The sequence below is a fragment of the Magnolia sinica genome, chromosome 13, assembly GCF_029962835.1.
Source record: "Magnolia sinica isolate HGM2019 chromosome 13, MsV1, whole genome shotgun sequence".
In the NCBI taxonomy this organism is placed as follows: Eukaryota; Viridiplantae; Streptophyta; class Magnoliopsida; order Magnoliales; family Magnoliaceae; genus Magnolia; species Magnolia sinica.
In genome coordinates, this window is record NC_080585.1 from 68,714,914 (window position 1) to 68,733,162 (window position 18,249).

Here is an 18,249-nt window from a genome sequence, read left to right on the forward strand (position 1 = left end):
AAGAAAATTTTAAAAATTAAACAAAATTGTGAAAATTTTGACAAATTGAAAAAAATATATATATTTTTAAAAAAAGAAAACTAGATTTTGTATTTTGACAGGAAAAATTGAAAAGTTATATATAACAAAAATGAGATAAAAAAAAAATGATATTTTAAAAAAGAAAATTTAAGAAATTAAACAAAATTGTGAAAAAATTGACAAATTGTAATATATATATATATATATATATATATATATATATATATATATATATATATATATATATATATATATATATATATATATATATATATATATATATTAAAAAAGAAAACTAAATTTTGTATTTTGACAAGAAAAATTGAAAAGTTGGATAACAAAAGTGAGATTTCGATAAAAAAAAATGATATTTTGAAAAATAAAAATTTTAAAAATAAACAAAATTGTGAAAAAATTGTCAAATTGTAAAAAAATATATTTAAAAAAAAAGAAAACTAGATTTTGTATTTTGACAAGAAAAATTGAAAAGTTATATAACAAAAATGAGATTTTGATGATGTGTTGTATATCCTTGCCGCCCATACGTTTCTCCAACCCATTTTTTGGCCGGGTATAAAAAATTGTGTAGATTTAAATCTTAAGTGGACCACACCATTGGAAAGAATGATAATATAGTACCTTACCATTAAAAATTATAAAGAGCCCATCGTATGGTTTTAGTAATGTTTATTTGCAATCCAACTTGTTGATAATGTAAAGAAGATCTAGATGAAGGTAAACTACAAAGATCAAATTGATCCAAAACTTTTGTGGCCTTCAAAAGGTTTTTAATGGTTATTCATCATATTATTTTGATTGGTATGGCCCACCTAAGATTATTTAGTTCTTATGATTTAAAATCATATCCTAAAATATGATGGAAAAATATATGGACGGTGTCGATATACATAAAATATATCAAGGTGGGCCCTACTCGGTTAGAGTAACACCCATGAAAGACTTAAAATAGTGAAATGGTACTATAAGGTCACCTCATGGGAACTTCCCATGAGGTTAATCTGTGTGCGCCCCACCATTAAGTATGTAGAACATCAACACCATGCATTTAATGTGTACCCTTTAAGTCCAAAAATCAATCATATACGAAACTCAGGTGGGCCATAGCATCTAAAACTATGTGAAGACATCCCTAAAACATATAAAAGCATTTGGTGGGGCCCACATGAGTTTTAGATGTGTATGAAACTTGGTCTGACTCCTCATCCAAGTGAGACACATATAATGAATGGGTTGGATCTATGAACCACATCTAGGTAGGCCCAATAAATGATTATGAATGTTTTAATGGGAGGGTAACCCTTTCAACTATAGTATGGGTGTGGCCCACCCAAGTCATAGATTGACTTTATTTTTAAGCTCGTGGCCCACCATGGAATGGTGCATCTGATTGACGGGGTAGATCCAAAGTTCAAGTGGACTCACCATATAAAAGAGTGGGATAGTGACAACCACTATTGAAACCTTCTTAGGGCCCGCCGCGATGTTTATTAGAGCTCCAATCTGTTTATAAGTTAATACAGACATGGATGCGGTTGAAACTTGGTATGATATCCCTCATCCAAGTGGGACACACCTAATGACTGGGATATGTGAATCACATTCAGGCAGGCCCAATATATGATTATGAATGTTTTAAGGAAACCCTTCTCTACTACATTTAGGTAGTTACTTGTTACTTTTACCAAAGTAAACTCTGTGGGATCCACTATTATTTATTTATTTTATCCACTCCATTCATCCATGTTAACAGATAATTTGAGGTCTAAAGAACAAAAAGGAAGCATATCCAAAGCTCAAGTGGACCACACCACAGGAAATAGCTAGTGTGATTGAACCTCTACCATTTAAAATTTCTTGGAGGCCATAGAAGTTTTGGATCAAGCTGATGTTTGTGTTTTCTATTCATTCATATATTTTTGATATTATGAACAACCTTTAATCGTTTTTGGACAATCTGATCAGTCCAGATTGAAAAGTAAATAACTTCAGATGTTTAAATCAAAATTCACTCAAATTGTTAATCAATCTTATTTACCCAATATCTCTCTCGTATGTAGCATGATCGGGGCGAGTAACTAGTCAATTTGAGGGTAATGATCAATAAAATAGAGTGAATGGACCCGACATGTAAAATGGACCAAATATTCTAGTCAAAATTGTGACCCAACTTATTGACCTCGTGAGAACCTGTTATTTAATTTATTTTATCCACTCCGTTAATCTATGTTAATGGATAATTTTAGGGTGTGATCTGAAAAATGAAGAAAATTAAAATCTCAAGTGGACCATAGCACAAGAAACAGTTTGATTGAAGATCTATCATTAAAAATTTTTTGGAGGCCAAAGAAGTTTTGGATCAAGCTGATGTTTGTGCTTTCTCTTCATCCATGTCTTTGTGATCATATTAATAGGTTGGATGACAAATAAAAATTACTTTAGACCCTAAGAAGGTTTCAACAGTGGAAATCACTATTCCACACTGTTTCTTATGTAATGGTCCAATTGAGCTTTGGATCTACTTCAATTTTGGGATCAACCCCTAAAATTAGCATTAAAAAGGTAATATTTTATATCTAATTAAAAGGTAATATTTAAATGATTTAAAATATCTAAATATATATATATATATATATATATATATATAATTAAAAGGTAATATTTAAATGATTTAAAATATTATATGAAAAAGAATATTGAAAAGTTTAGAAATTTTAACTATGTTTGAGAAAAATTTGTAGAACAAAATGATGCTTTTGAAGAAAAAAATCGAAATTTTGAAATTTTTGAGAAAAAAATTAAAATATGAGAAATTTTTTGAGATTTTGAAAATAAAAATTCAAAATTTGTATTTTAATTTTTTTTGAAATATTTTATAATAAAAATGATATTTTTAAGGTTGTGGCCCACTGTAGAATGGTGCATCTGACTGACGGGGCAAATCCAAAGTTCAAGTGGACCCACCATAGAAAAGAGTGGGATAGTGACACCCACTATTGAAACCTTCTTAGGGCCTGCCGCGATGTTTATATGAGATCCAACCTATTTATAAGTTAATACAGACATGGAATAAGGTGGGACATACACAGTTTTGATGTGTCCCCTTTAGCATATGAGATATCTCAAAAATCATCCGTATACGAAACTCAGTGGGCTATACCATATCTAAAACTATGTAAAGACATCTAAAAAAAATATAAAAGCACTTGGTGGGGCCCACATGAGTTTTGAATGCAGCTGAAACTAGGTCTGACCCCTCAGTGGGACACACATAATGAGCTTGATCCAAAACTTCTCCAGCTCCCAAGAAGTTTTTAATGGTGGAAGTGCAATGCCCAATTTGTAGTCTACTCAAGCCTTGTTCCTGCCTAATGTTTTGCATGATACCTTATAATGATCTGAGAAAAAAGATTAGGTTATAGGACTCTATAGGGCCTACAAAAATATATGTTTTATATCGAAGCCGTCCATCTATTTTGAAATGTTATTATAGGGCTCTATAGGGGCTCTATAGGGCCTACAAAAATATATGTTTTATATCTAAGCCGTCCATCTATTTTGAAATATTATTATAGGTCATGAAACTAAAAATTAGGTATATTGAAGGCTAAAGTGGACCACACGGTAGGAAACATGGAGATTAAATCACATGTGCTTCCTATGGTGTGGTCCTCTTGCGCCTTCAATCTACTTTATGTTTGGTATCATGTACTAAAATTATTTATTAAAATTAATGGATGGAATGGATAAACAAAATACATCATGGTGGGTCCCATAAAACTCTAGACAGGACATCCATGTTCGTCTTACCCCATCCACCGATTGGCTACTCTCCCAACCACCAGCCCCATGGCTGGTGGTCGGTGCTCTGTGGGCCCCACCATGATGTATGTGTTTCATCCATTCTATTCATCCATTTTTAAAGATCATTTTATCGCTTGATCCTAAAAATGAGAGGGATATAAATCTAAGGTGGACACACCATATGAAAACAATAGTGATTGGATATCCACCATTAAAATCCTCCTAAGGCCCACTGTACTGTTTATTTGACATCCAACATGTTGATTAGGTCAAACAGGCCCAGATGATGGGAAAAAACAAAAATCAGCTTAATCCAAAACTTTTATGGCCCCTAAAATATTTTGTGGTCGACGCTCATTCAACACTGTTTCCTGTAATGTGGTCCACTTGAGATTGGGATATACCCCATTTTTGGTCTCATACCATAAAATGATCTGTAAAAAGAGATGGACGACATGGATGCAACACATACATCATGTTGGGTCCCACAAAGCACACCGTACGTTTCCCAAACTTGGGCGCGCGCTCAAAACAGAGCCGCGCCCAAAAATGACTCCATTTCTCTCTCTCTCTCTCTCTCTCTCTCTCTCTCGCTGTTCCCTAACCCTCTCTCCCGATCTTGTTCCAACTCTCTATCTTCCTCCCTCTCTCTATTCGTTCCCCAATCTCTCTCTCTCTCTCTCTCTCTCTCTCTCTCTCTCTCTCCGTTCCCCAATCCGTCCCTCCCTCTCCATCTCTTGTGGTCTGTTGTCAAACGCCCTACCCACGCATGCCCTCTCTCTCTCTCTCTGAAGCTCGGTTGAAGGTCATTCATGACAGTGAGGTATCTCTCTCTCTCTCAATCTCTCTCAATCTCAATATCGATTTAGGGATTTGGGGATTTAGGGATTTAGGAATTTGGGGATTTAGGGATTTGGGGATTTAGGGTTTAAGGTGGGCCCTACTGAGTTTACTCAGTACAATAAGGGCCTGTTTGGCCGGGCAGAATGGATGGGATTGGATGGTATTAGAGTGGATTGCATGGATTTCAAGGTAATGCTAGCTGCGTCAGTGGATTGGTGCAAGGTCTATGGGATTGTTATATCTGGTCTGTTTGGCACGCTCTCTCTCTCTCTCTCTCTCTCTCTCTCTCTCTCTCTCTCTCTCTCTCTCTCTCTCTCTCCCTGCTATGGTGGTGCTGTTGGTTATTAAACTTGTCATAAGCTGTTACTATTAGGCTTTGATTTTGTTTTGGAGTCTTGGTTTTGCTCAGATCAGATTCTGCTTTTTTAAAATCTTTTTAAAGTCAAGCTAGGAGAGTTTTCAACATCATCAATGTTTTTTTTTTCTCTCTGCTTGTTTGTTTGTTGATGAAGGCGACATTTTGAATGGTGGGCTGTGAGATTCGAATTGTAAGGTGCAAAGATGGTGTAAGGCAGTGAGATCATGGTATCTTCTTTTATTTGATTAACAAATGGTTCCTGAATGTTTGAGGTATTATAGAATGCTCAAGCTAAGTTCCTGAATGTTTGAGGCCTCATTATACAATGCTCATGCTGAGTTTGTACAGTATGTTCAGGTGAGTCAGTTTATACAAGTCGGGTCCATGGTTCAGTAATCCGAACTTTTCATAGATGGGCCACATATGGAAGGATCCTGAGATTGGAAGATCCCAGCTATAGAATATTTGGCCTTTTCCAGGTTGAATGTAAACCATTGCTGAGTTTTCTTTCTCCAGCGACTATTTGTCAGAATAGCCCCATCTGTACAAACTGAAAAACAGAAATGGCTGAGCATTGTATGAAAGGCCAAATGGCTTAGATGTATATAATTTTAAGGATGGGAAAGTTTCAAGTTGTAACTGATGAGCATTCACTGAATTCAGAATTGGGGTGGATCAGGTTTTAGTTTTTTGGTTTTCTATCTCTTGCAAATAACGGATGGTTGGGTATCTGATCCAATTTTGAAGGGTTTCAGCTTTGTAACTGGTGTAACGAAATTTTGGGTCGTTTGAATTTTGGGTTATTTTGGAGGGTTTTATGTGTGGAAAGGGTAATGGCTGCAGGGACTGATTTATCGCATCCTTTTACTGTATTAGATGGTCGATTCTGTAATGATAATAGGCCACCCATTGGCGATGAGAACTCCGAGGCCCTGGAGAGCTTGAAACAGATGAATACTGGGAAACCTCCTCGGCACCTTTCGGTCATTCGGCATTGCATCAGCAGTGCTCAGCTGGTGGCTGAAGACGAATTGGTGAGTTTTTGAATTTCCCCTTTGTTACGGATTTTTTTTTAATTGGACATTTTATGTTTGAAAATTACGGATATGCCTGAAAAATTATAACCATGGGCATCTTGCTGCCTTGGGAATCGAGCTAAATCTAATGTAATTGCTACCAATCTCTCTCTCTCTCTCTCTCTCTCTCTCTCTCTCTCTCTCTCTCTCTCTCTCTCTCTCTCTGCATGTAGGAGTTGAATATTGAGAATATTGGCCCCAAATCACCAGCAAACGAGAAGTCTGTGTTTTTACCCATTTTTCACTCTGGGAGTTGTTCAGATAAAGGACCCAAACAGTACATGGAAGATGAGCACTTATGTATAGATAATCTACTTGAACATCTTGGAGAAGTTGCAAATTTCCCACCACTAGGGGCTTTCTATGGGGTGAGTAACATAAATACTGCTGATGCATCTTCCGATTTGTCATTGGTTGTTAATTTGCCATACCATTCATCCTCATCTAGTACAATAAAATCATGGTATGGCTAGACGCTTGCTTTTATGGCTAATGAAGATAAATGGTGTAATTTATTTTATATTTTCAGTTTCTTTACTAATTCCATTCAATCATGATCATGGAACCTCTCATTTTCCATCATTTGAAATTTAAGAGATAATTGGGGAACAAACTATTTGGTGGATTTGCACCCGTTCATTGATTATGAAGATGATTATGATGATAGATTATGTTGGAGATTTTGTTTGAGTTTCAGTACATTTAAGGATGGGAAAGTTTCAAGTTCTTTTATCGGTAGTTCCACATGTTGCATATCAGTTGGGTTAGTTTAAAACAAAGAGACATGGTGATAACCCTCCTGCCTGTGAGTTGATAGTTTTGGAACTCAAAAGAGTTGTATGCATTTGGGTTCTAGTTAAAATTGCCAAGGCCACAGTACAATTATCAGTCACCTTTGTTTCATGAACCAAGTCTCCAACATGCCTTACATGCATCAACTTGCTTAAATACATCTTGATTTTTAAGTTGGTATTGAAATGGGTGAGCTAATGCAATACTGCGGGTTCTAAATACCTTAAGTAAAGATCTCTCTCTCTCTCTCTCTCTCTCTCTCTCTCTCTCTCTCTCTCTTTTTTAAACCTCATTTGGGTTCCTGATAAAATTACAATGGTCAGCCTAAAATGGTCAATCCACCTTACTCTTATGAACCAATCTCCTACATGGCAGAGTGAGATTCTACTGCTTTTCTTACCAATCCTTTTTTTTTTTCATGTCCGCTCTTTTATGTGTATCTTTCACCTGTCTCAATTTTCTTGGATGGATGATGAATGTATTTGCGAATGTAAATGAAAATAAAGAATTTATAATATATAACCTATTCTCAAATCCCAAAACCTATAACCTAAACCTTAACCTTAACCTAAACCTAAACCTATAACCTATAACCTAAACCTAAACCTAAAACCCAAATGTAAACCCAATCTCGAACCCGAACCCGATTTCCTAAACTTAAACCTTAATGTATTCTAGAATCCCTAAACCTAAACCTACACCTAATCCTAATCTCAACTCCCTAACCTAAAACCTAAACTCAATTCCCTAAACCTTAACCTATAACCTAACTTAAACCTAAACCTATAACGTACGCTTATAACCTAAACCTAAACATATAACTTAAACCTATAACTTTAACCTAAACATAAAACCTAAACCTAAACCTATAACCTAAACCTAAACATATAACTTAAACTTATAACCTTAACCTAAACATAAAACCTAAACCTAAACCTATTCTTATAACCTAAACCTATCCTTATAACCTAAACCTATTCTCAAATCCCAAAACCTATAACCTAAACCTTAACCCGAACCCGAACTCGATTTCCTAAACCTAAACCTACACCTATTCTCAATTCCCTAAACCTTAACCTATAACCTAACCTAAACCTAAAGTTATAACCTACACTTATAACCTAAACCTATAATCTTAACCTAAACTTAAAACCTAACCTAAACCTTAACCTATAACCTCTAACTTAAACCTTAACCTTAACCTTAACCTATAACCTAAACTTATAACCTTTACCTAAACTTATAACCTTAACCTAAACCTATTATCAAATCCCAACCAGAAACGATTTGAGACGACATTCAGTGATACTTTGCTAAATATGAAATTTATGACCTTTAGTAACTTGGTTAATTAAAAAGAAATACGTAGTGGCTTGATCCCAATTTGACTTTTTAGATACGTAGGCAGCCGTTTGTAATGTACTAGAATATTGGTGCAGCCATAAATCTTTTTTCTCCTTTGAATTGTAATAGATTGTATTGGTTGCATTTTTCTCTGTCATATAGGTTGTGGCTATCAAAGATATAATATCACCTCCTTATAGGGAAACATTTAATGATGTGTACAGGTAAATTTATTTTTTTTATTCCTTATATTGTTTCCCAGTTATATTTATGTTAGTTTCAGAGTACAGGTAGCAATAGAAAGTGTTGGTCGATTGTGGCTTATAGACAAAGGGGTGAGTAACCAATAATACGAATATGGGAGGCCTTCCCCAGGTATCCAAATGCTTTTAGATATAATTATGTTGTTTTTAAATGTATTAGATCGAAATTGATGGAGCAGACCCGGATGTGCGTCGGAGCTATCCGGATGTTGAGCGGGGGTCCCTGGAAGGTGGGAACCGCTGTTATGACCATGATAAAGCTGTCCATTTCCTATGGACAACATTGGAGTGGCCTGACCATTTGGACAGGCCATGTTTATGTATTAACTCGAAATTGATGGAGCAGACCCGGATGTGCGTTGGAGCTATCCGGATGTTGAGCGGGGTTCCCTGGAAGGTGGGAACCGCTGTTATGACCATGATGAAGTTGTCCATTTCCTATGGACAGCATTGGAGGGGCCTGGCCATTTGGACATGCCGTGTTTATGTATTTAATCGAAATTAATGGAGTAGACCCGGATGTGCGTCGGAGCTATTCGGAAGAGCGGGGTTCCCTGGAAAGAGGAAACCGCTATTATGACCATGATGAAGCTGTCTATTTTTTATGGACAGCATTGGAAGGGGTTGGCCATTTGCACCGGATGGCCGTGTTTATATCTATATTTGTAGGGACCATACCCTTAACCTAAACCAAAACCTATGACCTAAAACCTTAACCTATAACCTAAACCTCAACCTTAACCTAAACCTAAACCTTAACCTAAAACCTAAACCTAAACCTAAAACCTAAATGTATTCTCAAATCCCTAAACCTAAACCTACACTTAATCCTAATCTTAACTCCCTAACCTAAACCTATACCTAAACTTGAAAACCCAAACATAAACCCAATCCCGAACCCGAACCTAAACCTTAACCTTAACCTATTCTCAATTCCCTAAACCTATATCTTATAACCTAAACCTAAACCTAAACCTAAACCTTAACCTATACCTATAACCTTAACCTAAACCTAAACCTAAACCTATAACCTTAACCTATAACCTAAACCTAAATCAAAACATATAACCAAAACCAAAACCAAAACCAAAACCTATATCCTAAACCCGAACGCATTCTCAAATCCTATAACCCATAATCTAAACCTAAACCTAAACCTAAACCTAAACCTATAACCTATAACCTAAACCAAAACCTATAACCTAAACCAAAGCCAAAACCTATAGCCTAAACCCGAACCCATTCTCAAATCCAAAAACCTAAAACCTAAACCGTTAACCTATAACCTAAATCAAAACCTATAACCTAAACCAAACCTAAACCTAAAACCTAAACCTATAATCTATAACCTAAATCAAAACATCTAATCAAAACCAAATTCCAAAACCCAAACCTAAACCTAAACCTAAACCTAAACCTAAAACCTAAACCTAAACTTATAACCTAAACTCAAATCCCTAAACCTAAACCTAATCCTAATCCTATAACCTAAACTCAAATCCCTAAACCTTAACTTATAACCTAACCTAAACCTGTACTTATAACTTAAAACTATTCTCAAATCCCAAAACCTATAACCTAAACCTAAACTTTCCCTAAACCTATAACCTAAACTCAATTCCCTAAACCTAAACCTAGACTTAAACCTAAACCTATAGCCTAAACTTAAATCCCTAAACCTTAACCTATAACCTAACCTAAACCTATACTTATAACCTAAAACTATTCCCAAATCCCAAAACCTATAACCTAAACCTAAGCTTTCCATAAACCTATAAGCTAAACTCAATTCCCTAAAGCTAAATCTACACCTAATCCTAATCTCAACTCCCTAACCTAAACCTAAACATAAACTTGAAAACTCAAACTTAAACCCAATCCCGAACCTGAACCCAATTTCCTAAACCTAAACCATAACCCATTCTCAAATTCAAAAACTATAACCTAAACCAAAACCAAAACCAAAACTTATAATCTAAACTCGAACCCATTCTCAAATCCCAAAACCTATAACCTAAACCAAAACCAAAACCTATAACCTAAACCCGAACCCATTCTCAAATCTCAAAACCTATAACCTAAACATACACCTTAACCTGAACCTATAACCTATAACCAAAACTTATAACCTAAACCCGAACCCATTCTCAAATCCCAAAACCTATAACCTAAATATAAACCTTAACCTAAACATATAACCTATAACATAAATCAAAACCTAAACCTAAACCTAAAACCTAAGCCTATAACCTATAACCTAAATCAAAACCTATTACCTTTCCCTAAATCTTAACCTAAACCTATAACCTATAACCTAAATCAAAACCAAAACCAAACCTAAACCTAAACCTATAACCTATAACCTAAACCTAAACCTAAAACCTAAAACCTGATGTATTCTCAAATCCCTAAACCTAAACCTACACCTAATCCTAATCTCAACTCCCTAACCTAAACTTTAACTTAAACTTGAAAACCCAAACCTAAACCTGATCCTGAACCCGAACCCGATTTCCTAAACCTAAACCTTAACCTATAACCTAACCTAAACCTATACTTATAACCTAAACCTATTCTCAAATCCCAAAACCTATAACTATAACCTAAACCTTAACCAAAAACCTATAACCTAACCTAAACCTAAACATATAACCTTAACATAAACCTAAACCTATAACCTTAACCTTAACATATAACTTTAACCAAAACCTATAACCTAAACCTATTCTCAAATCCCGAACTCGATTTCCTAAACCTAAACCTTAACCCATTCTCAATTCGCTAAACCTATAGCTTATAACCTAAACCGAAACCTAAACCTATACCTTAACCTAAACCTACAACCTATAACCTAAACATAAACCTAAAACCTAAATGTATTCTCAAATCCCTAAACCTAAACCTACACCTAATCCTAATCTCAACTCCCTAACCTAAACCTAAACCTAAACTTAAAAACCCAAACTTAAACCTGATCCTGAACCCGAACCCGATTTTCTAAACCTAAACCTCAACCTATTCTCAATTCCCTAAACCTTAACCTATAACCTAACCTAAACCTAAATCTATAACCTAAACCTAAACCTATAACCTAAGTGTATTCTCAAATCCTTAGACCTAAACCTACACCTAATCCTAATCTCAACTCCTTAACCTAAACCTAAACCCGATCCCGAACCCGATCCCGATTTCCTAAACCTAAACATTAACCTATTCTCAATTCCCTAAACCTACATGTTATAACCTAAACCTAAACCTAAACCATAACCTAAACCTAAACATAAACCTATAACCTTAACCTAAACCTAAACTTAAACCTGTAACCTATAACCTAAACCTAAACCTAAAACCTAAATGTATTCTCAAATCCCTAAACCTAAACCTACACCTAATCCTAATCTCAACTCCCTAACCTAAACATAAACCTAAACTTGAAAACCCAAACCTAAACCCGATCCCGAACCCGAACCCGATTTCCTAAACCTAAACCTTAACCTATTCTCAATTCCCTAAACCTATAGCTTATAACCTAAACCGAAACCTAAACCTATACCTAAACCTAAACTTAAACCTATAACCTATAACCTTGATCTAAACCTATACCTAAACCTGTAACCTATAACCTAAACCTAAACCTAAAACCTAAATGTATTCTCAAATCCCTAAACCTAAACCAACACCTAATCCTAATCTCAACTCCCTAACCTAAACCTAAACCTAAACTTGAAAACCAAAACCTAAACCTGATCCCGAACCCGAACCCGATTTCCTAAACCTAAACCTTAACCTGTTCTCAATTCCCTAAACCTATAGCTTATAACCTAAACCGAAACCTAAACCTATACCTAAACCTAAACCTAAACCTATAACCTATAACCTAAACATAAACCTAAAACCTAAATGTATTCTCAAATCCCTAAACCTAAACCTACACCTAATCCTAATCTCAACTCCCTAACATAAACCTAAACCTAAACTTGATAACCCAAGCCTAAACCCGATCCTGAACCCGAACCCGATTTCCTAAACCTAAACCTTAACCTATTCTCAATTCCCTAAACCTTAACCTATAACCTAACCTATACCTAAATCTATAACCTAAACCTAAACCTATAACCTAAGTGTATTCTCAAATCCTTAAACCTAAACCTACACCTAATCCTAATCTCAACTCCCTAACCTAAACCTAAACCTAAACTTGAAAACCCAAACCTAAACCCGATCCAGAACCCGAACCCGATTTTCTAAACCTAAACATTAACCTATTCTCAATTCCCTAAACCTATATCTTATAACCTTAACCTAAACCTAAACATAAACCTAAACCTATAACCTATAACTTTAACCTAAACCTAAACCTAAACCTGTAACCTATAACCTAAACCTAAAACCTAAATGTATTCTTAAATCTTTAAACCTAAACCTACACCTAATCCTAATCTCAACTCCCTAACCTAAACCTAAACTTAAACTTGAAAACCCAAACCTAAACCCAATCCCGAACCAGAACCCGATTTCCCAAACTTAAACCTTAACCTTTTCTCAATTCCCTAACCAATATCTTATAACCTAAACCTAAGCCTAAACCTAAACCTTAACCTAAACCTAAACCTAAACCTAAACCTGTAACCTATAACCTAAACCTAAACCTAAAACCTAAATGTATTCTCAAATCCCTAAACCTAAACCTACACCTAATCCTAATCTCAAATCCCTAACCTAAACCTAAACCCGATCCCGAACCCGAACCCGATTTCCTAAACCTAAACCTTAACCTATTCTCAATTCCCTAAACCTATTGCTTATAACCTAAACCGAAACCTAAACCTATACCTAAACCTAAACCTATAACATATAACTTAAACATAGACCTAAAACTTAAATGTATTCTCAAATCCCTAAACCTGAACCTACACATAATCCTAATCTCAACTCCCTAACCTAAACCTAAACCTAAACTTGAAAACCCAAACCTAAACCCGATCCCGAACCCGAACCCGATTTCTTAAACCTAAACCTAAATTTATTCTCAAATCCCTAAACCTAAACCAACACCTAATCCTAATCTCAACTCCTTAACCTAAACCTAAACTTAAACTTGAAAACCCAAACCAAAACCCGATCCCGAACCCGAACCTGATTTCCTAATACTAAACCTTAACCTATTCTCAATTCCCTAAACCTATAGCTGATAACCTAAACCTAAACCTAAACCTATAACCTATAACCTTAACCTAAACCTAAACCTAGACCTGTAACCTATAACCTAAACCTAAACCTAAAACCTAAATGTATTCTCAAATCCCTAAACCTAAACCTACACCTAATCCTAATCTCAACTCCCTAACCTAAACCTAAACTTGAAAAACCAAACCTAAACCCGATCTCGAACCCGAACCCGATTTCCTAAACCTAAACCTTAACCTATTCTCAATTCCCTAAACTTATAGCTTATAACCTATACCTAAACCTAAACCTAAACCTATAACATATAACATATAACCTAAACCTAAACCTAAAACCTAATATATTCCCAAATCCCTAAACCTAAACCTACACCTAATCCTAATCTCAACTCCCTAACCTAAACCTAAACCTAAACTTGAAAATCCAAACATAAACCCGATCCCGAACCCGAACCCGATTTCCTGAACCTAAACCTTAACCTATTCTCAATTCCCTAAACCTTTAGCTTATAACCTAAACCTAAACCTAAACCTAAACTTAAACTTTAACCTAAACCAATAACCTATGACCTAAACCTAAACCTAAACCTAAAACCTAAATGTATTCTCAAATCCCTAAACCTAAACCTACACCTAATCCTAATCTCAACTCCTTAACCTAAACCTAAACCTAAACTTGAAAACCCAAACCTAAACCCGATCCCGAACCCGTACCCAATTTCCTAAACCTAAACATTAACATATTCTCAATTCCCTAAACCTATAGCTTATGACCTAAACCTAAACCTAAACCTAAAGCTTAACCTAAACCTAAACTTAAACCTATATCCTATAACCTAAACCTAAACCTAAAACCTAAATGTATTCTCAAATCCTTAAACCTAAACCTACACCTAATCCTAATCTCAACTCCCTAACCTAAACCTAAACCTAAACTTGAAAACCCAAACCTAAACCCGATCCCGAACCCGAACCCGATTTCCTAAACCTAAACCTATAACCTAAACCTATAACCTAAACATAAGCCTAAAACCTAAACCTAAACCTAAAATCGAAATGTATTCTCAAATCCCTAAACCTAAACCTATACCTAATCCTAATCTCAACTCCCTAACCTAAACTAAACCTAAACTTGAAATCCCAAACCTAAACCCGATCCCGAACCCAAACCCGATTTCCTAAACCTAAACCTTAACCTATAACCTAACATAAACCTAAACCTATTACCTGCACTTATAACCTAAACCTATAACCTAAACATAAGCCTAAAACCTAAACCTAAACCTAAAATCGAAATGTATTCTCAAATCCTTGAACCTAAACCTACACCTAATCCTAATCTCAACTCCCTAACCTAAACTTAAACCTAAACTTGATAACCCAAACCTAAACCTGATCCCGAACTCGGACCCGATTTTCTAAACCTAAACCTTAACCTTAACCTATTCTCAATTCTCTAAAGCTATAACCTATAACTAAAACCTAAACCTTAACTTAAACCTATAACCTAAGCCTAAACCTTAACCTAAACCTAAACCAAAACCTATAACCTAAACCTTTACCTATAACCTATAACCTATAACCTAAACTTATAACCTATAACCTAAAACCTAATCCTAAACCTAAACCTAAAACCTAAAACCTAAACCTAAACCTATTTTAATGATCAGTTTTATTTTTAAAAAGTGCCCGCTTTTTTGGAAGAAGTTTATGCAATTCTTCATGATTCTGAATTATAATGTTTAGTTGGTTTAATATTTTTTTTTTCAGGTGGAAGACACAGAGAAAATTGTTGCTGATTTTTTTTCTTTTTTTATTTATGATGTTAAACTTATATGTATTTGTGTGGATGAATGTAATGTGGATAAGATTGCTTGTGTTTGGATGGATGTAGTTTATATTTGGATGAATGTAGTTTATGTTGGATTTACGTAGTTTGGATTGTTTAGATGGATGTGAATATTAATATGATGAAATATTATTATATAACAGGTGTATATCAGGAAGAATACGATGAAATATATATATTGACCCTCGTATAAAGAACGGTCTATGGCCGTCCTTCGAAGGCCTATAAGAGACGGTCCATGATAGTCCTTTTTAAGGACAGTCCATGACCGTCCTTTTAAAGGACGGTCTATGGCCATCCTTTGAAGGCCTATAAGAGGCGGTCCATGACAGTCCTTTTTAAGGACGGTCCATGACCATCCTTTTAAAGGACGGTTTATGGCCGTCCTTTGAAGGCTTATCAAAGACGGTCTACGACGGTCTTTTTTAAGGACGGTCCATGACCGTCCTTTTAAAGGACGGTCGATGGCCGTCCTTTAAAGGCTCATAAGAGATGGTCCGAGACCGTCCTTTTTAAGGACGGTTCACGACCGTCCTTTTTTAGGACGGTCCATGACCGTCCTTTTTTCGTCAATAAAAATGATGGTTTTCGACCGTCCTTTAAGTAATACGACATGTCAAAATTTGACGGCCCTTGCGACGGTCCATGACCATCCTTTTTGGTCATTTGAGACGGTTTTCGACCATCCTTTTTTCACAGTTTTGGCGTAGTGTATAAAGTCTTCTTAAGACGACATACTTCGCCATAAGATTCTTGATGGAGAAACCAAGTGGAGGATGTATGCAGATTTCTTCGTGAAGATACCCATTAATAATGCAGTCTTTATATGCAACTAATAAATAAGCCAATGCTAATTGGCTATGATGAAAAGTAGGACATGCATTGTTGAGTTGCCATTAGAGGGGTAGATACCCCACCCAAAATGACATAAACTAATCTACAGGATTTTAGTTAAACTTCATAATCGACCTTCAATTGGCCTAAAACAATACCGCAAACTCGAACAGAACATATGGAGAGCATCCCCAAGACGTCGAAGAGCCAAACAATGGACTTGATTGGGCAAAATCCACTAATGGGAATTGTGACATGGTGCTCTCTGGATTTGTTAGGTGAGATGTGTGGCCGGTAAGGTGGCGAGACTATCCTGAAAATGTGAAAAACTATTGGCAAGAATTGGATTCATACTAGTCCAAAAAGTCCACTTATAAACTTGCTATAACTCTTATCACCCAAAGGGCCTCAAAATATGTGAAATCAAGCCATATCAACACCAATGAGAATCCAATTACCACCAGCCACCTATATAAAAATTTAACTCCTCTCCCCCATTTATAACAACACAACACTTGGGCTTACTTATGAAGGCTTGAGCACGTTTAAGAGAGGGGTTGTAAGAGCTAGAAGAGGTTTGTAGGGGCTTGGAAAAAATCTTTCATAAGCAATATCTCTCCATTATGTTGGAAGGTTGCCATATTCAAAATAAAAGCTTTTTAGAAGAAGTTTGCTAAAGTCTATGAGTAGCGTTGGGATCGGGGATACCCTGTCAACTCTTTGATAGAAGAGTGTCTGGTATCCCCTTTCCCTCGTTACATCTCAAATCAAACTTGCACTCTAGTCTACACATTTTATCTTGCATCTCTACTGCTACTACTTCCATTTATTTCTTACCACATTCATCTCATTGTTAGTACACCGATTTGTGCATCTTGTTTGTCAATCACATAAGTCCATGTGTCATATAGTCTGTTGAGTCCTTCGAAGCTTAAGACCAGAGACAGAAGATGAAATGAGAATCAAGGATCAAAGAACATGTAAATGAGGTACCTTAGTGACCCTAGCCCTTGACCCAAACCAACCATTGAATGTCTAAATGTTCCTGACCTTATAAGTAAACCTTGTTAATCATCCCTTAACTTTATTAGCTTAATTAGAACATGATAAGTAAGGCTAGTAGAGATGCAAAGCTACTATGAAATCGTAAGCCCAAAACAATAGTTTTTGATTGATCTTCGATCACATCAAGTTGTCGATGGGACTTGATCCAATTGAAGGTCCACTCAATCAGATCAAAAAATGAGTCCAGCAACCAATAGAGATAATTCTCAATTTTCTCGATGAGATCGACAGAGGGTTTGATCCTATCGAAGGACCTTTAATCCCATCAACGGGTCATTCAATCATATCGAAATAACCATTAACTAGTCATTTTATAACTGTTACAAATTAGTTTTTTATAAAAGGGCATTTCATTTTTAAACATTTTGATGGGTTTTTTGTGTAATAGAAGCTTAGGTGATTCCATGATCATATCTCCCATCCTAAGCCTCTTAGTCCATGAGATCTAAGTTATTTTCTTTATGATTTATCACTTGAAAGAGGATTTGATCCTTAATGATAAAGATGAACTCGTTCTCCTCCTTATTATAGATTAGACTTGAACTAATAGTTATATTTTTGTCTAAACCCTATAAAACACCCATCCTTGTGAATCCCCTAGGCATTACAACTTCTCATTAGTTATATGAGATTCTACCCAACCTCCCATCACCTTGGTCACTCATTGGATCATCACATGCAAGGTGTTTAATCTTAGAGCTAAAGCATTGGCAATGCATTAGCATCATGATTGGGGGAGCAATTAAAGAGTTAATTTAAGCACGGAAGAGCTTTGAAGAAACGACTCAAGAATGGT

At 35.7% G+C, this 18,249-nt stretch overlaps 1 protein-coding gene across 2 annotated transcripts; it reads left to right on the forward strand.

The window, feature by feature from the left end:
- The first annotated feature begins 5,689 nt into the window (after nucleotides 1-5,689).
- Nucleotides 5,690-6,676, forward strand: LOC131222276 (probable protein phosphatase 2C 27). Of its 2 annotated transcripts, none has more exons than XM_058217294.1 (2): nucleotides 5,690-6,078; nucleotides 6,309-6,676. In XM_058217294.1, exons 1-2 carry the CDS (start codon nucleotides 5,878-5,880, stop codon nucleotides 6,591-6,593), a joined length of 486 nt encoding a protein of 161 aa, XP_058073277.1. In that variant the 5' UTR covers nucleotides 5,690-5,877; the 3' UTR covers nucleotides 6,594-6,676. The 2 variants fall into 2 exon arrangements, with proteins under 2 accessions (XP_058073277.1, XP_058073276.1); XM_058217293.1 differs by having other exon boundaries at nucleotides 6,294-6,608.
- The last annotated feature ends 11,573 nt before the right edge of the window (nucleotides 6,677-18,249 follow it).